The 22,595-nt window shown below is 43.3% G+C and overlaps 1 protein-coding gene across 1 annotated transcript; it reads left to right on the top strand.

Moving 5' to 3' along the window:
• The first annotated feature begins 20,144 nt into the window (after positions 1-20,144).
• On the top strand, positions 20,145-22,373 carry LOC147435366 (putative F-box protein At4g22030). The gene has a single exon (XM_086487945.1). The coding sequence runs from the start codon at positions 20,724-20,726 to the stop codon at positions 22,122-22,124; it is 1,401 nt and encodes a 466-aa protein (XP_086344071.1). The 5' UTR covers positions 20,145-20,723; the 3' UTR covers positions 22,125-22,373.
• Positions 22,374-22,595: the final 222 nt, after the last annotated feature.

Here is a 22,595-nt window from a genome sequence, read left to right as displayed (position 1 = left end):
GGGCCCCTTTACACTGGCCCCGTGTTGAGATAGATCTAAAAGCACATACCTATATCTTAACACTTGTTCCCGTTTATTCGCCCACATTAAGTGATCAATTTAATATGAGAAAATCATTTGGGTTAGTTAGATATTAGATTTTATGACATTACCTCTCTCTTGAAATCATAGTCGTCCTCGACTATGAGGTAGAAGAGATAAAGTCTTAGTCATTAGTCAATCGTACTTAGCGGGTAAAGGATCCCTTTTTACCCTATGACATCTTTCCAAGATGGATGACTAATCCATTTGGTGCTTGGGAGACATAGCTGCCGCAAGCATGTCTGCTCTTTAGTCCATTTCATTCTCCCAAAGTAGAGTGACAAATTCTACTTGGTGTTTGAGAGACGTCGTCATCAAAAACATGATTCTAAGCATGCATACTAGTTAAATTTGTGCACAATTAAAAAGAGGACTAGTCATATAAGACAAAAACATGAGTTATTTAAAAGAAATTTGTACATTTGCTTACTCTAATGTAGCATTGTAAGCATTGACAAGGTTCATACTATCCTTAAGTTGTACTCCTTGCATCCATTTAGCATCTTCAAAAGGATAATTTTTGAACTTAATAAGATACCGTCGGATAATCTTACCATGTCGTAGTACCTTGTCTTCATGCCGAAGGATAGCTTCGGGTTGTAGCACCTCTTCTTGGTCTTCAACTTCGGGAGGGTCTTCAATAATTGGTTCAATTGGTGGCTCTCCTTTGTAGGGCTTAAGTAAGCTTACATGAAAGGCATTGTGTATAAGCCAATGGTTGGGCAACTTGAGTTGATAAGCCGTCTCATTGATAGGCTTCAAGATTTGGAAAGGACCATAGTATCTTTTTGCTAGTTTAGCATAATACTTTTGATGGCCCGTAGGATTTTTGCCCGTCGTTTGCCTTAATCGAGCCTTAGGAAACTTGAGTAAGACCCAATCATTTTCTTTGAACATTAAGGCTCTTCTGTGCTTATCAGCAGCAGCTTTTTGCCTTTGTTGAGAGATGTCTATAGCCTCCCTAATCTTTTGAAAAGATTCTTGTAGGTCACGGCTATTCTCATCGGCGGCGAAGATCTTCCCATGTACTTTCAGTAGCAAGGGACTTTTAGGTCTTCCTTCTATGATCTCGAAAGGTGCTTTGCCCGTAGAAGTATGTACAGTATTATTGTAGGCATACTCTACTAGCGGTAAATACTTTTCCCATTGTGAGCGTTGATCTACTTCGGTAACATAAGTCTTGAGTAGATCGAGTATCGTAAGATTGGCTATCTCACTTTGGCCATCCGTTTGTGGGTGATAGGCCGAAGGGAAATTCAATCTTGTTCCTAGATTTTCAAAGAGACCTTTCCAGAAATTACTGGTCATTCTAGGATCTCTATCTGACACGATGGATGTGGGTAATCCATGGTGTTTGAAAATCTGAGATATGAAGAGAGTTGCCATTTGATGTGCCTTAATAGTCTTTTTGACAGGAATAAAATGTGCTTGCTTGCTAAACCTGTCGACTATTGTCCATATTCCTGTATTCCCATGGATAGACTTGGGTAATCCAAAGATGAAATCCATGGATATACTCTCCCATGGTGAATTTGGAATAGGCAATGGCTGGAGTAATCCAGGTTGCTTCCCTCTATCATACTTGGTCTTTTGGCATACTACACATTTTGAAACATACTCTTGTATGTCCACTTTCATGGTAGGCCAATAGAAATACGTCTCTACTCCTCGGAGAGTAGGTTGAATACCTCTATGCCCTGCATATGGGGGAGCATGGGATTCATACATAACCTTTTCACGAAGGGAATGGGTAACACATAGCCTATTGCCGTGGAGAAGATAACCATCCTGCAAGGTGAATGGTTCCTCTTTCTTCCCCAAAGCAAGGGCTGACATTATGTCTCTAAAGTCAGGGTCAGTAGCATACTCATCTATCATAGAGGATAGATCATTGTGAGTAGCTATAGACACCGCATTAACTTTTGGTCGTCGTGAAAGTGCATCGGCAACTTGATTGTGCTTACCAGCTATGTGAGTAATATGGAAATTAAATTGCGAAAGAAAATTTGCCCACCTCATTTGTTTGTCGGAAAGCTTGGTTTGCGTCATGAAATACTTGAGACTTTGGTGGTCGGTTCGTAGGATAAATGGAGTCCCCAATAGGTAGTGCTTCCATGTGTCTAGGGCATGTAGAACAGCTAAAAGCTCTTTCTCATAAATGCCCAAGACTCGTTCATCACCATTGAGCCTTCGACTCTCATATGCTATGGCATGCCCTTCTTGAAGCAAAACCGCTCCAAGGCAATCACCACAAGCATCACATTGGACCTCAAATGGCTTTGAGAGATCCGGAAGCACGAGGACTGGTTGGGAAGTAAGCTTCTCTTTGAGTTTTTCAAAAGCATTTTGCTCCTTAGCAGTCCATACAAACTTAACGTTCTTCTTGGTTAAGTCGTGTAGTGGTCCTGCTACTTGAGAGAATTTTGCTATGAAGCGTCTATAGTATGCACACATACCAATAAAGCTTCTTAGCTCATGTAGATTCCTTGGGTTAGGCCATGATTTTATTACCTCTAACTTTGATGGATCCATACGAATACCATCGTGAGAGATAATATGGCCTAGATATTGAATCTCTTGAAGGAAGAATTCACTTTTCTTTTGGTTGAGAAAAAGTTTGTTCTCCCTCAAGGCTTGAAAAATCACTTGGAGATGTTGCTTATGTTCCTCCAAAGACTTGGAGTAGATGATGATATCATCGAAGAACACTCCAGTGAATTTTCGATATGGTCTAAAAATTTTCTCCATCAAACGATTGAACGTAGCTGGTGCATTAGTCAAGCCAAAAGGCATGACTAGATATTCATAAAGACCAAATGTTGTGCGAAACGCGGTCTTTAAGATATCCTCATCCACTATCCTTATTTGATGATAGCCACTCTTAAGGTCAATCCTACTGAAGTAGGTAGAGCCTTGTAGCTTATTAAACAGATCTTCTACCCGAGGTACGGGAAATCTGTTTTTGATAGTGATATGGTTTAGTGCTCGATAGTCCACACACATACGGTATGTACCATCTTTCTTTTGCACTAAAAGGACTGGAGAACAAAAGGGAGAGGAACTAGGCCTCACCATCCCTTTGTCTACCAGCTATTGTACTTGCCTCATGATCTCCTCTTGTTGAGCTTGTGAGACTCGATAAGGAGGTTTGTTAGGCGGTGAGCTTCCTGGAAGGAGCTCAATACGATGGTCATCATCCCCTCGTTTTGGAGGTAGGTCCATAGGGATATCATCGTTGAACACATCTTGGAATCCTTTTAGAAAAGTAGACAAGTCTAACTCTTCTTGATTCCTATCATTTTCATTTGATGAAACATTATTAGCTTTTAGAGACTCTTTGACATAAATCATGTACGCAGAAACTGAGCTCTTCATTGATTTATCAAAAGAAAGAGGATTTACAAGTGGAATAGTGCGACCACGCTCACTAGCATCTATATACATGTTCTTTCCCCTGTAGGTGAAGTAAATTCTCCTTTCAGGGAACTTCATGTTGGCAGCCATGCGATCAAACCATGGTGCCCCTAGGATAACATCCTGATGTTGGAGGGGAGAGATGAAGAAGTCTTCTTTGTCGACATAGCTTTGGACATGAAGCCTCAACTTCCCAATCAAGGGAGTAACGGAGGCTTGTTGTCCCTTGAAAGCTGCATCAGCTGTTACTATATCTCCCATCTCAAAAGCTTGAATGCCCAACTTGGTGGCCAACTCTATTGATATGAAGTTGAGAGTAGAGCCAGGGTCAAACAAGATGAAGGCATCATGCTCTCTTACCTTTCCCCAAGCATAGGAGAGTGATGATCCTTTGCAATGAGCATCCTCTTTTGGAGCTTCGATGGTGGAAGCCCTAGGAGTCTCATTGCGAGTATTCTTCTTGGGGCAAGAACGATAGCCATGTCCTTGCTCCCCACATTTGAAACACTTATGGTCCTTGCGAAAATCTTCAAGCTCTTCAGGAGAGAGTTTGTTTTTACCTTTGTAAACTCCCTTCTCCTTGGACCGATTGTTGTTGTTGTTGTTGTTGGAAGTGCCTTGGGAATTATTTTGAGCATTGGATTTCCCCTTTGCATCATTTTTATCTTTGTTTTCCATGGACTTGACATTACGTCTAGCCCCTTGATGGAAATTGATGCGTGAAGCAACCATGGTGTGGTGGATTACTTCGGTAATAGTACCGGGCCGTTGAGAATTGATATATTCGGCCATCTCTTCAGGTAATCCCGCACAGAATTGCTGTCTTTGCTCGGCAAAGTCTATCTTTTGAAAGACAGTAGCTTTGAGATGTAAATCCCAAAACTTATCTACATACTTGTTGATAGACTCATGAGAGAGGAGCTTCAAGCCGCGCCATTCGGTAAGAACTTTATCTTTAGTATCGCTTGGAAGAAATTGCTTCATGATGGAAACTCGTAGAGTTTTCCATGTCTTTGGGGCTTCTCCATTGCCACGAAGGCTAGCCCACCATTGACGAGCTGATTTTTGGAAGTGCATAGCTACATGGCGTAGCTTGGAGGACTCTGTGAAGCCCTCGTCCCCAAAGGCCACATCAAATTGCTGGATGAAGGCCAACACTTTGTCGGTAGCACCAAAGGTGCCATCGTAGGTGAGAAAAGAGATACTCTTTCCTCCCTCCTTGAACTTCTTTAGCTTTTGTGACCTTCGCCATGCAGGAAATGATTTGCGATGCCCTCCCCTCTTGTATTCTCTAGGAGAATAGCCATAACTTTCATCGGAAGAGAAGGAAGGTGAAGAAGAAGGAGAAGAGGGTGTCCTCTTCCTAGCCCTTTTCTTCCTTTTTTTCCTCTCTTGCCTTTGAGAGTGATGAGGAGAAGGACTATGGGTTGCTCTTTTCCTCTTGGGAGGAGTAGGCGATCGTCTAGACCGCCTTCTTCGTGGAGCCACATCTTCAGAAGAACTTAGACTTTCATTTCTTTCTTTCTCTTTGGATTCCTCCTCTCGAATGGGAGAGAGTCTTCTTTTGGGGGTCTCTTCAAGAGGCCTCCTAAGCTCTCTCTCCTCTTGGAGAGGAAGGGAAATTCCATAGGCACGAAGTTGTTGAGTAACTTCGGCTTGCAAGGTAGGGTTGCCCATAGCTTGTTGCAACCTAGTCACAAGATAATTCACAAACATGGGAGCATCATCATTAGCACCTTCATGTGCAAAATCAAAGTTATCAATGTTCATTATACTCTCTTGATTATTGTCAGCCATGTTAACAAAATTTTATGTATGTACTTAGTGTATGCTTTGGCAATTCAAAACCTTAGTTGCCACTCCTCTTAGCCTTTGAAAATCGGCTCTTAAGTATCTACACCCACGGCTCAAAGTGGTTAATTATAGAGAGTAGAGGAGTAGGTCTAACATAGCAGAGTTGCCAAGGGCTAGCTCCTTTCGGACTTCTTATGGCTCAATAATGGTAAAGCCGTAGGCAAGTCTAAAAAGACTCCATTATTAAGTCCAAAGCTCCCGAGGTGTGCACCATCCCCCACATAGTGGGCTTAACAAAACCGGTATTAGATCCCAGTTCCACTTACTCTATTATAATTAACAACATCAACCATTTATAGGCTACTTAAGGACCTCTCTTCTTAAGCAAGAAAAGAAAAACCAAATGCTCTGATACCAATGTAATGGAATTTGCCTATTCAATTTGAGAATAGCGGAATTTAATGAGAGTACTTTCAAGAAATGATTTTGTGAGCATAGCGGGTAGACATAATTGAAGATAGCAACATAATCATAGCAATTAGTTAACTTGGCATAGACAATACTTTTGCAAGAGAGAGAGTTTAGAGAACATGACAACAATTGAGGACCGGATTTATGTGGAGCCGGTCCCCCCTCCAATAGGCATTTGTATTATGATTTCTCCCATAAAGAGAGACTTGTTACAATACAGTCTTTGTGTTCCTTGTGACCTAGGTGATGCCATGAAGATGGAAGGCTTCATGCACCACAAACATAACATAACTTGAAGAAAGCTTTAACTATCCCAAGCCTCAGTCCCAAGACCTCAAACACCTTCGAAGGTGGAGAGAGCTAGCAGGGAATGAGGGTAGGGAAGAGGAAGAAGAAACATTTCGTAGGAGAAAGAATTAGTTCCTCACTTATCATACTCTTGTTGCTAGCATACATAATAGCATAGTAATGAAGAAGAAGGAGATGGCAAGCTTAAGCATTGAAGCATGGCTCTTGGTTGGATTTGCACTCTATAGCCAAGATTGTTGGTGTAGGCTCTGAACCTCTACTTGCTTAGAGAGGGAGCTCTTGCACTTTGCATATCACACAATGAGAGTGCTTGTGAGTGTGTGTGGGTGAGTATACCCCCTAGGCACCCCCCTAGCTTGCTTGGGTCGACCCCCCCTTGTAGCTCATGCCTGAAGCTCATTGGACCCCTCCAGGCCTAGCCAATCACAAGCAGGAGCCATTACAAGCAACATGGGTAGCCTTGGGACAAGTGTCCCCCTTTCCCCTTTGAGAGAGAGGACTTGATAAATGCTAAAACAATTAGATAATTCATGTAATTTATCATTGGACCCCTTTGAAGCCTAGCCAATAGGCTTCAAGCAACACATGAAGGTAACATGGGTAGGGGCCTGACATGTGTCCTTGCTGCCTCTTCAAGATGGGCTTCCCTTGTGTGTGTGAGTGGGTGTTCTCTCTCTAGGCCCTAGGAAAAGGGCTCGCCCCCCCTCTTGTAGGAATGCTTTTGACTTTTAGGTGATCAAGCACCTTACTCACCAAGCATGACAAAGCACTTGAACTAGGGGGGGTTCCCACAAGCATCTCAGGCAAGCTTCTCAAGGCACCTCAAGTACTTTAATCATGCAGCAAGTCAAGCACCTCAAGCATGGAGCCAGTCAAGCACCTCAAGCATCTTAATCAAGCACCTCAAGCATGAAAAACACCTCAAGCATGACAAACACCTCAAGCAGGACAAGCACCTCGAGCTTGGGCCGGGTTCCCACCTCAAGCTCAGCCCTAGCTTACTTAAGGTCAAAAGGACTTTTACACACATTTATTGGAGGTCTTCAATGAAGCTAACCCTAAGGTCTTATGCTCCATTGGTTAGCCTTGCTCTTTGATAGACCATCTCCCTTTTGGGCCCCTTTACATTGGCCCCGTGTTGAGATAGATCTAAAAGCACATACCTATATCTTAACACTTGTTCCCGTTTATTCTCCCACATTAAGTGATCAATTTAATATGAGAAAATCATTTGGGTTAGTTAGATATTAGATTTTATGACAATAAGTGAGGAACTAATTCTTTCTCCTACGAAATGTTTCTTTTTCCTCTTCCCTACCCTCATTCCCTGCTAGCTCTCTCCAGCTTCGAAGGTGTTTGAGGTCTTGGGACTGAGGCTTGGGATAGTTAAAGCTTTCTTCAAGTTTATGTTATGTTTGTGGTGCATGAAGCCTTCCATCTTCATGGCATCACCTAGGTCACAAGGAACACAAAGACTGTATTGTAACAAGTCTCTCTTTATGGGAGAAATCATAATACAAATGCCTATTGGAGGGGGGACCGACTCCACATAAATCCGGTCCTCAATTGTTGTCATGTTCTCTAAACTCTCTCTCTTGCAAAAGTATTGTCTATGCCAAGTTAACTAATTGCTATGATTATGTTGCTATCTTCAATTATGTCTACCCGCTATGCTCACAAAATCATTTCTTGAAAGTACTCTCATTAAATTCCGCTATTCTCAAATTGAATAGGCAAATTCCATTACACATAGAAACTTGCACAATCATGAAGGATTTCTTATTAGTATTAGAGGGACTTGGCTCCTATAGGTGCCACCATGACTTGCAGGCTAGTTCAACCATCCCCTATCCTAGGCATGTTGTGCCAAGATGTGTAATCCGTAGGCTACACCTCTATAGGGTGTATAAACCATGACAGAAGGCCATGCAACCACCCATTTGTGTGTTCTATGAGGTTGGAGTGTTAGTTAACTTGACAAAGTTTTACATCATCGTAAAGGGTAAAGTTCCATGGATGTGCCTTGGCGCAAAGGGGACACTAGGAGCACATAACATAGACTTGCCTTCGCTCTTCAGTACAAAGGGGAGACTGGGCCAATAGAAATTCAATTGGTATTTGTAAAGGAGGAGTTGCCTTACTTTTTGTTGCTCCTTAATAGGCAAGACTCATTTTGCTTGAATAAGTCGCCTTTGACTTCCTAGTGTCCAATTATTACAGAATATTGAATCAAAATTTGACTTTGGTATCATCCCTTTATAAGCCGCACAACATATGGGTAGCTATTTAGCTAGGATTGGTAGCTACTAACCATTCCTAGAATGCACAATTGCGTAGCCATCCCACCAGGATACATCGATGAACACAAGCCTACTTTGTAGCCATAAAGTTGCCCTACCAGAAACTAAGGGTACAATGCTTGCCACCTATTTAGCGTGTAATACTATCCACCAATTGGGCAACAAAGCTACATTGTAGTAAGGAATCAATTGAAAAAACAATGCTAGGTTGCTACTAATAGAGTCTTTGTGGCTACGACTATGACTCAAATAGCTACCAACATGGGGTGCCTAGTATGCACCATAAATGGGTGGCTATCTAAGCCCGGTATAGGCCCATCCATAAGGGATACAACATACTAGTGTGAACTAGGAGTCTGTGGAATATTAAGCTTCATAACCACCTTGAGTGTAGATGACTTGCATGCACTCACATTCATAATTTGGCATGTATTACCTATGCCTATCAGCTAATTTTTCACCAATTTAAACCCTACAAATCAACAAGTGGTATTAAAAGAAAAAATGATCGATAAACAGTAAGTATTGCATCAGATGTGTAAGGCAACGAAGATCATGCTCTCTATGATTCGAGTCCTTGGTAAGAGCCATCAAAGTTCCGGAGCATGACCGTGGACTTCACATGATGAGAAATTGGGTGCAAGCATCCAATAGCAACCCATTGGTCTTTTGTTACAACGTAAAAACAATAAAGATGAAAGGTGTAACATTTAATGGCCTAAAATCTTATGTGTAGCGGAAATTAGCATGAACATAGTGGGCATTTCATTAGAATAGATTCCTAATGAGAATTACAAGAGTGCTTGGGTGGAGAGAGCAACAAAAAGCATAACACCTAGTTAGATAGCATCGACAAGACTTTCAAAAGAGAGAGAAATTAAGCTATTGACAACAGTTGAGGACCGGATTTGCATGGAGCCGGTCCCCCCTCCAAAAGGCTTTGTATTATGGTTTCTCCCATCAAGAGAGACATTGTACAATACAATTCTTTGTGTTCCTTCAAGACTAGCTAGTGCAATGAAGATGGAAGCTTCATACACCAAGCAAAACACTTAATCAAACACAACTTGACTTATCCCCGTTCTCAGACCCAAGACCTCACACACCTTCGAAGATGGTGAGAGCTAGCAGGGTATGAGAGTAGATTGAGAGGAAAAAGGAGTATCTTACGAGAAAGATGTACATCTCCTCACATAATCACTCATATTAGCATAGCTTAGCTTAGTAATTAGCTTGGTAGAGGAGATGAGCATGCATTGAAGCTTGGCTCTTGGTTGGATTTGCATCCACATGCCAAGAGAGTGTTGATGTAGGCTTCTATCTCACAAGCTTGGAGTAGGTGATGAGCTCTCCATTAAAGCTTGGGAGGAGATAGAGTATTCTTCCTTCACACATGGTCCAGTGTGAGCGTGTGTGTGTCAATGCCAAGCAAAAATCAGCCCTCTCCCTCTCTTGGGCGAGCCCTAGCTGCTAATTAGGTCTGGCTTTTGCCTCATTGGACCTCCCCAGGTCAAGCCAATAGGAATTAAACAGCATAAGTGGTAGCCTTCAGACATGTGTCCCCCTTTCCCCTTTTGTGAGAGCTTTAGGTAATTAAATAATTAAACAAAACTCTCATTGGACCCCTTTGTCTCCTGGCCAATAGGAATCAGGCAAGCCATGAGGCTTCTGAATGCTCATTGGACCCTTTGGGAGACTGCCCAATAGTCTTCTAGGAGACTTATTTCTCATTGGTTTCTTTTATTAAATGTTTTTAAATTAATTAAACTATATTTACTCTAGCTTAATTCTCATTGGTCCACTTCAAGGGTCTTCCAATAGGAATTGGGCACACCTTGTGGGCATCTGGCCTAGGGAGCTGACATGTGTCCCTCATTCCCTTCGTGTAAAGGGAGCCTGTGTGTGTGTGTGTGTGGCTTTCTCTCTCATCCCCTAGCTTTGGGGCTCGCCCCCTCCCATGTAGGGATGTGCAAAGACTTTTAGGGCACACACAAAGCATCCAATTTTCCCTAGGGTTGACCTTTGGACTCAACCTTTGAATTTTGGAACCTTAGCATTTTGGAAGTCTTAATGGGCTGAACCTTAGGGTCTTTTTGGCCCATTGTTTCACATGGCTCTTTTGCAGATGGCCCCCCCCTTTGGATCCCTATTTTCCCTCCTTTGGATCCCTACTGTGGCCGGTCTGCTAGCTTAACCAATATTCTAGCTTTTTCTCCCTTGGCACTTCCCCACATTAAATGATCAGTTTAATATGAGAAAATCATTTAGGAGAATTAGATATTGATTATTATGACATTACCTCTCTCTTGAAATCATAGTCGTCCTCGACTATGGTGTAGAGAAGATAAAGCATATGCATGAGTCCTTTTCTTTAGCGGGTAGAGGATCCCTATGTTACCCTACGACATCATTCCATAATGGATGACTAGTCCATTTGGCGCTTGAGAGCCTGAGGTTGCCGCAAGCATGTCTGCACATTAGTCCTATCAGTCTTCCATAGTAGAGTGACAAGCTCTACTTGGTGTTCGGGAGACGTCGTCTCCGCAAACTTGATCTAAGCATGCATACTACTTCATTTTTGTGCACAAATAAAGAAAAAGAGAGTCTTATAAGACAAAAATTTTGTTCATTTTTAACATTTTGTACATTTGCTTACTCTTGGGAAGCATTGTAAGCATTGACAAGGTTTAGGTTATCCTTTAATTGCATGCCTTGCATCCATCTAGCATCTTCAAAAGGATAATTCTTAAACTTAATAAGATATCGTCGGATAGTCTTACCGCCTCTTAATACCTTGTCTTCATGTCGGAGAATGGACTCGGGCTGCAGCACCTCCTCGTGGTCCTCGATCTCCGGTGGGTCTTCAATAGTTGGTTCTTGAGGTGGCTCTCCTTTGTAAGGCTTTAATAGGCTCACATGAAAAGCATTGTGTATGAGCCAATGATTGGGCAACTTAAGTTGATAGGCCATCTCATTGATTGGCCTAAGAATCTGGAAGGGACCATAATACCTTTTTGCTAGTTTAGCATAGTACTTTTGGTGGCCCGTAGGATTCTTGCCCGCCGTGTGCCTTAATCGAGCCTTGGGAAACTTTAACAAGACCCAATCGTTTTCTTTAAAGGCTTGGGCTCTTCTGTGCTTGTCAGCAGCAACCTTTTGCCTTTGCTGTGAGATAGAGATAGCATCCTTAATCTTTTGGAAAGATTCTTGTAGGTCTCGGCTATACTCATTTGCAGCGAAGATCTTCCCATGTACCTTAAGTAGCAAGGGACTTTTTGATCTTCCCTCAATTACCTCGAAAGGTGCTTTTCCTGTGGAAGTATGTACAGTGTTATTGTAAGCATACTCTACTAAGGGTAAGTACTTCTCCCATTGGGATCTTTGATCTACTTCCGTTACATAGGCTTTTAGTAGATCAAGAATGGTTAGGTTAGCTATTTCACTTTGGCCATCAGTTTGTGGATGATAGGCCGAAGAGAAGTTTAGCCTTGTTCCTAAATTCTCAAAGAGACCCTTCCAGAAATTACTGGTCATTCTAGGATCTCTATCCGACACTATGGACATTGGCAAGCCATGGTACTTGAAAATTTGTGAAATGAAGAGGGTTGCCATTTGATGGGCTTTGATAGTCTTTTTGACAGGTATAAAATGAGCTTGTTTACTGAACCTGTCTACTATCGTCCATATTCCCGTATTCCCATGGATAGACTTAGGCAATCCAAAGATAAAATCCATGGATATGCTCTCCCAAGGTGAATTAGGGATTGGCAAGGGTTGAAGCAATCCAAGTTGCTTCCCTCTATCAAATTTTGCCTTTTGACATACCACACATTTGGAAACATACTCGTGTATGTTCACTTTCATGGTAGGCCAATAGAAATATGTTTCAATTCCCTTTAGGGTAGACTGAATCCCTCTATGCCCCGCATATGGGGGAGCATGAGATTCATACATTACTTTCTCACGTAGTGAGTTAGTAACGCATAGTCTATTGCCATAGAGAAGATAACCATCTTGTAAAGTAAATGGTTCTTCTTTCTTCCCTAATGCAAGGGCTGAAATCACATCTCTAAAATCAGGATCAATAGCATACTCATCTATCATTGAAGATAGATCATTGTGAGTTGCTATGGAAACCGCATTCACTCTCGGTCGTCTTGAGAGTGCATCGGCTACTTGATTATGCTTGCCAGCAATGTGAGCAATATGAAAATGAAATTGCGAAAGGAAATTTGCCCACCTCATTTGTTTGTCGGAAAGCTTGGTCTGCGTCATGAAGTACTTAAGACTTTGGTGATCCGTTCGCAGAATGAAAGGAGTCCCTAATAAATAGTGCTTCCATGAGTCTAAGGCATGTAGAACTGCAAGGAGTTCTTTTTCGTATATGCCTAGAGCTTGCTCAACAGGGTCGAGCCTTCGACTCTCATAGCCTATGGCGTGCCCTTCTTGGAGCAGAACAGCCCCAAGGCAATCACCACAAGCATCACATTGGACCTCAAATGGTTTTGAGAGATCCGGTAGTGTAAGCACAGGTTGAGAGATAAGCTTTTCTTTAAGCTTTTCGAAAGCATTGTTCTCCTTAGCAGACCACGTATACCTAACATTTTTCTTTGTTAGGTCATGTAATGGTCCCGCAATTCGTGAGAACTTCTCTATGAAGCGTCTATAGTATGCACACATACCTATAAAGCTTCTTAGTTCATGAAGATTCCTTGGTTTAGGCCATCCTTTTATTACCTCTAACTTGGATGGATCCATTTGGATGCCATCTTGAGAGATAATGTGACCTAAATATTGAATCTCTTGCAAGAAAAATTCACTTTTCTTTCGATTAACATAAAGTTTATTCTCTCTTAAAACTTGAAATATTACCTGGAGGTGTTGCTTGTGTTCCTCCAATGAATTAGAGTAGATGTAATATCATCAAAGAACACTCCAGTGAAGGTTCGATGAGGCCTGAACAGCTTCTCCATCAAGCGGTTGAATGTGGCTGGTGCATTGGTCAAGCCAAAAGGCATGACAATGTATTCGTAAAGACCAAATGTAGTACGAAATGCGGTCTTTACAATGTCTTGATCAACTATCCTTATTTGATGATAGCCACTTTTTAGGTCAATCCTACTGAAGTAGGTCGATCCTTGTAGCTTATCAAATAGGTCTTCTACCCTTGGAACGGGAAACCTATTCTTGATAGTGATCCTATTTAGTGCTCTATAGTCGACACACATACGATATGTGCCGTCTTTCTTTTGCACTAATAGCACAGGTGAGCAAAATGGAGATGAGCTAGGCCTAACCATGCCCTTCTCAACTAACTCATGCACTTGCCGCATAATCTCCTCTTGTTGAGCTTGAGAAACTCTATAAGGAGGTTTGTTAGGCGGTGAACTTCCTGGAAGAAGTTCAATTGCATGGTCGTCATTACCTCGTTTAGGAGGTAGCTCACAAGGGATGTCGTCAATAAAAACATCTTGAAACCCCTTGAGAAAATTGGATAACTCTAATTCCTTTTGGTTGCTTTTATTTTCTTTTGCTAAAGCATTAGGTTCATTTTGAGAATCTTTAACAAAAATCATGTACACGGAAATAGAGCTCTTTATTGACTTGTTGAAAGTTGGTGTATGTACAATGGGGATGGTGTTACCCATCTCCTTAGCATCTATATACATGTCCTTTTCCCTGAACTTAAAGGAGATTCTCCTTTCAGGAAATTTAACATCGGCAGCCAGGCGGTCAAACCATGGTGCCCCTAGGATTACATCCTCATGCTTGAGAGGAGAGATAAAGAAGTCCTCTTTGTCCACATAGCCTTGGACATGAAGCCTCAATTTCCCGATTAAGGGAGTGACTGAAGCTTCTTGCCCCTTGAAGGCACTGTCTGCGGGTAGGATATCTCCCATCTCGTAGGATTGTATGCCTAGCTTGGTGGCTAACTCCATAGATATGAAATTGTGAGTAGAACCAGGGTCAAAGAGAATAAAAGCATCATGTTCTCTTACCTTTCCCCAAGCATGGCATAGAGGAGATCCTTTGTGGTGAGTTTGGTGAATCTCCTCCTCTTGGATTTCAACCAAAGAAGCTCTAGGAGGATCTTGGCGGTTGTTCTTTTGGGGACAAGCGCGGTACGCATGCCCTTGTTCGCCGCACTTGAAACACCGGTTATCTTTACGATAACGCTCAAGCTCTTCAGGAGAGAGTTTATTCTTTCCTTTGTAAACTCCCTTCTCTTTAGCTTTGTTGGAATTGCCCTTAGGAGACTTTTGGACATTGTCCTTCCCCTTAGGCTCATTGGAACCCTTGTTTTCCGGGGGCTTATTATTTCTTTTACCCCCCGTTTGGAAATTGATTCGCGAGGCCACCATAGTATGGTGTATTACCGCCGATATGGTACGTGGCCTTTGGGAGTTGACATACTCCGCCATTTCTTCGGTTAAGCCCGCACAAAATTGTTGCTTTTGCTCTCCAAAATCCAACTTTTTGAAGACAGTGGCTTTGAGTTGTAGGTCCCAAAACTTGTCTACATATTTGTGGATAGATTCATTGGGAGAGAGCTTTAAGCTTCGCCATTCGGTGAGTACTTTGTCTTTGGCATCGGTGGCCAAAAACTGCTTCATAATGGAAGCTCTTAAAGCCTTCCATGTTCGTGGAGCTTCACCGTTGGCTCGTAGGCTAGACCACCATTGTCTGGCGGACTTTTGAAAGTGCATAGCTACATGGCGTAGCTTAGAGGACTCCGTGAAGCCCTCATCTCCAAACGCCGCATCGAATTGCTGGATAAAGGCCAAAACTTTATCTGTAGCACTGAAGGTGCCATCATAGGTAAGGAAAGAGATGCTCTTCCCTCCCTCTTTGAATTTCTTCATCTTGGACGACCTCTTCCATGCGGCATAGGATTTCCTATGGCCTCTTCTTTTTGATGGTTCAAAAGTTGCACCATCACTTTCTTCAGAAGATGAAGAATTTGAAGAAGGTGGAGAAGAGGGTGACCTCTTTCTCGCCTTTTTCTTGTCTTGATCTTTGTCGTCTTCACCATAGCTTTCATAAGAGGAAGAGGATGAAGAAGATGGAGAAGAGGGTGTCCTCTTTCTCGTTTTTTTCTTCTCTTGCTTTTTATCATCCCTCTTTGAATTATGGCGTGGAGAAGAGTGTGATGGTCTTCTCCGCTTTGGTGGTGATGGAGAGCGTTTAGCCCGCCGTCTTCGTGGAGCCATCTCCGCCGAGGTGGCGGGAGACTCGCTTCTTTCTCGTTCCTTCGGTGGAGGCTCTTGAGTTCTCCTTTGGGAAGGAGATGCATCATCAAGAAGTAAGTTCTTGAGCCCTTCATATGGATTCTCCTCTTCTTCCCGAATCGGAGAGAGACCTCTTTTGGTAGTCTCACAAGGAGGCTTCCTAGGTGTTCTCTCGTCATGGTGATGAGCTTGGAGAATCCCGTGAGCACGGAGCTGCCGTTGCACTTCACTTTGGAGAGATGGATTGCCCATGGATTGTTGAAGCCTAGAAACAAGATAGTTAACAAGCATTGAAGCATCATTAGTAGCTTGCTCATGAGCAAAATCAAAGTTATCAACATTAATTTCACTCTCTTTACTATTGTCAGCCATTCTAACAACTTTTAGGTGTAAACTTTTTAGGTGTACTTTGGCACTTCAAGCCCTAGTTTCTACTCCTCTTTACCCCTTTAGAAAAAGCACTCAAGCTACTGTACCCGCGGCTCGAATACCATTAATTGCAAGGAATAGAAGAGAGGGTCTTTCGACACCAAAACAGCACCGGCTCCTGTCAAGCTTCTAATAGCTCAATAGTGGTTAAGCCGTAGGCAAGCCCCGTAGGACTCCACTATTAAGACCATAGCTCTTGACGGTGATGCCCCGTTAACTGCACAAAGGCAGGCGCACTGCAAGGCTGAAAAATCCCTATTCTACTTACTCACAGGCAATTAATAATACCAACCATTTGTAGCTAGCTTGAGGACCTCCCTTCTTGAGCAAGAAAAGAGAAACCTTGAGCTCTGATACCAATGTAACATTTAATGGCCTAAAATCTTATGTGTAGCGGAAATTAGCATGAACATAGTGGGCATTTCATTAGAATAGATTCCTAATGAGAATTACAAGAGTGCTTGGGTGGAGAGAGCAACAAAAAGCATAACACCTAGTTAGATAGCATCGACAAGACTTTCAAGAGAGAGAGAAATTAAGCTATTGACAACAGTTGAGGACCGGATTTGCATGGAGCCGGTCCCCCCTCCAAAAGGCTTTGTATTATGGTTTCTCCCATCAAGAGAGACATTGTACAATACAATTCTTTGTGTTCCTTCAAGACTAGCTAGTGCAATGAAGATGGAAGCTTCATACACCAAGCAAAACACTTAATCAAACACAACTTGAATTATCCCCGTTCTCAGACCCAAGACCTCACACACCTTCGAAGATGGTGAGAGCTAGCAGGGTATGAGAGTAGATTGAGAGGAAAAAGGAGTATCTTACGAGAAAGATGTACATCTCCTCACATAATCACTCATATTAGCATAGCTTAGCTTAGTAATTAGCTTGGTAGAGGAGATGAGCATGCATTGAAGCTTGGCTCTTGGTTGGATTTGCATCCACATGCCAAGAGAGTGTTGATGTAGGCTTCTATCTCACAAGCTTGGAGTAGGTGATGAGCTCTCCATTAAAGCTTGGGAGGAGATAGAGTATTCTTCCTTCACACATGGTCCAGTGTGAGTGTGTGTGTGTCAATGCCAAGCAAAAATCAGCCCTCTCCCTCTCTTGGGCGAGCCCTAGCTGCTAATTAGGTCTGGCTTTTGCCTCATTGGACCTCCCCAGGTCAAGCCAATAGGAATTAAACAACATAAGTGGTAGCCTTCAGACATGTGTCCCCCTTTCCCCTTTTGTGAGAGCTTTAGGTAATTAAATAATTAAACAAAACTCTCATTGGACCCCTTTGTCTCCTGGCCAATAGGAATCAGGCAAGCCATGAGGCTTCTGAATGCTCATTGGACCCTTTGGGAGACTGCCCAATAGTCTTCTAGGAGACTTATTTCTCATTGGTTTCTTTTATTAAATGTTTTTAAATTAATTAAACTATATTTACTCTAGCTTAATTCTCATTGGTCCACTTCAAGGGTCTTCCAATAGGAATTGGGCACACCTTGTGGGCATCTGGCCTAGGGAGCTGACATGTGTCCCTCATTCCCTTTGTGTAAAGGGAGCCTGTGTGTGTGTGTGTGTGGCTTTCTCTCTCATCCCCTAGCTTTGGGGCTCGCCCCCTCCCATGTAGGGATGTGCAAAGACTTTTAGGGCACACACAAAGCATCCAATTTTCCCTAGGGTTGACCTTTGGACTCAACCTTTGAATTTTGGAACCTTAGCATTTTGGAAGTCTTAATGGGCTGAACCTTAGGGTCTTTTTGGCCCATTGTTTCACATGGCTCTTTTGCAGATGGCCCCCCCCTTTGGATCCCTATTTTCCCTCCTTTGGATCCCTACTGTGGCCGGTCTGCTAGCTTAACCAATATTCTAGCTTTTTCTCCCTTGGCACTTCCCCACATTAAATGATCAGTTTAATATGAGAAAATCATTTAGGAGAATTAGATATTGATTATTATGACAAAAGGCATGCTCATAAGGCAAAACAAACACGTCAAGGCCATCTTCATCTTCAACCATCCACTAAGGTACACTAGTAGCCACCTATTTGGGGTGTACTACTAGCCACCAATTTGGGCCATGAAGCTAGATTGTAGTAAGGAGTCAATGAAACAAACAATGTTGGGTAGCTACTAATAGGGTCTTGGTAGCTACCAATATTAGTCTAGTAGCTACCAACATGGGGTGATCCAAGTCCAGATCATGATTGCGGACTTCACACAATGAGAAATCAGTTGCATGCATTCCATAGCAACATGTTGGTCTTTGGTCACAACGTGCACAACAAAAAAGATGAAAAGCATGCTAACAAGGAGAAACAATCAAGTCAAGGCCATCTTCATCCTACATGATTTCCCTACAAGACTGCAGGTTTTGCATATGTTGGAACATCGTAGATCAATAGGTGATAGCTTTGGTGGAGGCACACTTAAAAGCACTGCACTTCTTTTGGTCTCTATACATTTCACAAAATCCATGTGAGCATGTACAAACCCTTCCTCTTTATAAGCCAGCTCAAGCTCCATTTGAGCCTTATTGAGAGCATCAATTGAGCTGGTTTGGAACAGTAGCCCCGGAATGTCTGGATTGTGAATGACCGTCAAAACATCTTGTTGTAGTTGCTTCATATTTCCATCAGCCAGAGACATAATGATACTTTGTGCAACCTTCAAAGCAATCTCTGTCTCTGTAAATTTCTCTAAGAGACTCTTTACCAAGCAAGATATAACCTTTCTCTGAAAAGGAAAATATGGAGACACCATGGCATCTTGCCCTGTAAAATACGTAGTTCGGACATTAAGAGACACTGCCCAAAACATTGCATGCAGTTAACACTTGCAAATTTGGAGCAATTTTATGCATGGACATTTTGCAAAAAACACAAGGTTACAAATTTGAATGCATGGAGCACATAAACAACATCAAGGACAAAACGCACAACAAATTTGACTTCAAGCTATGCATGTTGGGAATTGTTTAACTCCATATATAGACACTTGCACAATCATGAAAGTTTTCTTAGTATTACTTGGCTCCTAGAGGTGCCACCATGACTTGCGGGCTAGTTGGGGTAGATTGTTGGGGAAAGCTTCTGTGCCTTTCCCGGTGGCCCAAGCTATGGATCCCCGCCCACTGCTCATCTTTTTGTGTATACATATATACAACAATAAGGATTAGCTCATATTGAGCCCAACTCCACCCACACAAGGTCTACTATGGGCGCCCGCCCACTGCTCACCTTATTCTGTGTACACATATACAACAATAAGGAGTAGCTCATAGTGAGCCCTACTCCACCCACACAAGGTCTACTCTCTCCTTCTCCCCTTATCGCACGCACACACTGCACTGCATCCGTGCACAAGCACTCTTCATAAGATACACTAGTAGCCACCTATTTGGGATGTACTGACTAGCCACCAATTTGGGCCATGAAGCTAGATTGTAGTAAGGAGTCAATGAAACAAACAATGCTAGGTAGCTACTAATAGGGTCTTGGTGGCTACCAACATGGGGTGCCTGGTATGTATCATAACTTTGTAGCTATGTAAGCTTGGTACACACCCTTCCATAAGGGATACAACATACCATGTGAAGTTTGAACTAGGAGTCTGTGGAATATTGAGGGAATATTAAGGTTTATAACTAATATAAGTGCATATAGCTTGTTGGGATAAAATCATGTGTGCCTTGCTGGGCCGCCCAAGCAATGGACCCCCGCCCACCACTGCTCACCTTATTGTGTGTACATGTATACAACTACATATATTGGTCAAACATTGCGTGCCCACTCCTAAGTCACGAAGCGTGCCGAGTTCACGAGGTTTGGTTTTTGTCTTGGAAAATATAACCTTCCCCTGAAAAGGAACATATGGAGGACACAATGGCATCTTGCCCTACAAAATACGTAGATCACACATTAAGAGACACTGCCCAAAACATTGCATGCAATTAACCCTTGCAAATTTGGAGCAATTTTATGCATAGAAATTTTGCTACAAAAAAAAGTAACAAATTTGAATGCATGGAGCGCATAAACAACAACAAAGCCAAAACGCACAACAGATTTGACTGCAAGCTATGCATGCTGGGAATAGTTCAACTACATATATAGGCACTTGCACAATCATGAAAGTTTTCTTAGTATTAGAGGGACTTGGCTCCTAGAGGTGCCACCATGACTTGCGGGCTACTTTGGCCATCCCCTATCCTAGGCATGTTGCGCCAAGATGCATAATTCGTAGGCTACACCTCTATAGGGTGTAGAAACCGTGATAGAAGGCCATGTAACCGTCCATTTGTGTGGTCTATGCATGAGGCAGGAGTGTTAGTTAACTTGACAAAGTTTTACATCGTGAAAGGTAGAGTTCCATGTAACATACACATGCCTCGGCCTTCGCAATTCAGTACAAAGGGGAGACGTGGTATTTGTAAAGGGGGAGTTGCCCTACTTTTTGTTGCTGGCAAGACTCATTCCGCTTGAATAAGTTGCCTTTGACTGCCCCTTCCCAGTGTCACAGAATACTGAATCAAAGTTTGACTTTGGTGGCATCCCTTTATAAGCCACACGACCTCAACACAAATCAAATCAGAGAGCATCAGACATACATACACAGAATCACCATACGCAGCTCCCTCTCCTTTGTCCATTTTACACACACCTCGCCCTTCAATTCCTGATCACGCGATTGTGGCCCAGCAGTTCATGTGCATGGCACTCAGCTCTGCCTCCATCATCGCCAATACTAGCAGCACACCTGCAACAGCACGCCTCAATAACTCCTCCCGCCTCCCTAATTACTCCACCGAAGCAGTACTAGCTGCTAACCACCACATTGGGTTGTCCCTCAATTTCCCTAGATCTATTAGCGGTCCTCTTGTCTGCACAGCCCGGGCGGCTAGCCAGCAGTCTCAACAGCTTGTACAAGAAAATCACCGCAAGCATGCTCCAGCCATCGATGGCAGTGATCGCGTTAAACCCATTTCCAGCCCCACGTCCTTCACATCTGCGCCCTTTTGGAACACCCACAAGGAGGGCCTCCTGCAAGCGAAGGACGCCAGCAGCAGTATAACCTCCAGCTTTCTCACAGCAGAGCTGCAGCTTCTGGCCCACGCTGCCTCGGACAGAGCCGAGATGCATTCCATCCTTGCACAACAGCGAGACAACTGGAACAAGCTCTTCCAGCGCATGCTCACGTCCGCCAGCATGACCGCTTGCGTGCTCAGTGGCTTGGACGGCCATGCTGGCCACAGCATGGGCCTCAGCCTGCCTGCACTATTGCTGAATGCAGGCACTGCTGCCATGATGACTGTCATCAACCAGTTTCAGTCCTCACAACTGGCGGAGGAGCAACGCACCGCTGCTCGTCTCTTCCGCAAGCTTGCTAGTGACGTCCACTATGCATTGCATGTGTCTCCTCATCTGCGCCAGAGCACTTCCTTGTTCGTTGAGGACTGTAAGCGGCGCCTACAAGCATTAGACAAGGCCTTCCCCATGCCTCTCACACCTGGGGGCCTTGAGAAATTCCCCACCAAAGTCGTGCCACCAGTGCTCATTGAACCCAAGCCAATGCAAGGTGCCTATCAGGATTCCCATGTAGTCGATTGCCTTGACCAGTACAATGGCTGGGACAGGCATCTGACCCAGGATTTGAAGCATATAGCCGCCATGCTCCACCGCTCTGACATCCCCAAATACACTGGTTGGGCCCAAAATCTGGTGAAAGTGAACAAGTGTCTAGCCATAGCAGCCCCTTGTTTCGCCGCATCAGCAGCACTGCTCAATGCGGCCGCCATGTGCACCACCGCGCTACCCACCAACATACTCGGCATGTGGGCCGCAACCTTTAGTGTGCTAGCTACCTTTCTGGGCAGTTTTTCCAGTGACATGCAGTTGGGCATGGTGTTTGAGCTCTACCGTAACTCTGCAGGCTACTATGCAGATGTAAAGACAACAATCGAAGAGACATTGCATACTCCCGTCGAGCAGAGGGAAAATGGAACACTTTTCCGCCAGCGAATCGCATACCAGCTTGGCAGGTGGCCTACCTCGGAGGCTGAGCCTGTGGTGCCAGCAGATGCCAAGGAGGCCGGCACTCTGTTCTGATGCCCTACCTTGCTCACACCATCTGCACATTGTACATTTTGTAAACAACTTTGGAAATGAGCTATGTACACTAGTGGCCTTTTTACAGCCTTCCTTAAGGATAAGAGTACTGTCGTAGCAAAGACATCTTCTCTTTACTTGTCTATATAATTATTGAAGGCCAAATGCCTGCAAGAAAGGCTAATTGTCTTAGACAAGCTGTCCTTCACGTCTGTATCATGATTTTGTGATAGTTTCTACCAATGCTGAGTCTTAACTGCTTCGACTTACATCTTTCATTCTGTACTTGTTTTTGTAGGGAGCAAGAATCTCCCTTGATCTGTGACTGCACTGCCATACTAGAACCCTTTCATCTAAATATTCTTGACCATCAGCTGGAACTTCAAGCAATGAGCTCATCTCAAGCAATGCCCTACTACTACCTACCAAGGTGGGTTTTCATGAACACGAAGAGCCGAGTCCCGCTATATA

The sequence above is a fragment of the Adiantum capillus-veneris genome, chromosome 18 (genome assembly GCF_014529385.1).
Source record: "Adiantum capillus-veneris isolate H3 chromosome 18, ASM1452938v2, whole genome shotgun sequence".
Taxonomy (NCBI): Eukaryota; Viridiplantae; Streptophyta; class Polypodiopsida; order Polypodiales; family Pteridaceae; genus Adiantum; species Adiantum capillus-veneris.
Note: the sequence above shows the minus strand (reverse complement) of the source record. Positions and strands in the feature narration are given on the sequence as shown.

What these genes read in the sequence shown, in the direction of transcription:
- LOC147435366 (XM_086487945.1), top strand. Translation starts at nt 20,724, where the DNA reads ATGTGCATGGCACTCAGCTCTGCCTCCATCATCGCCAATACTAGCAGC.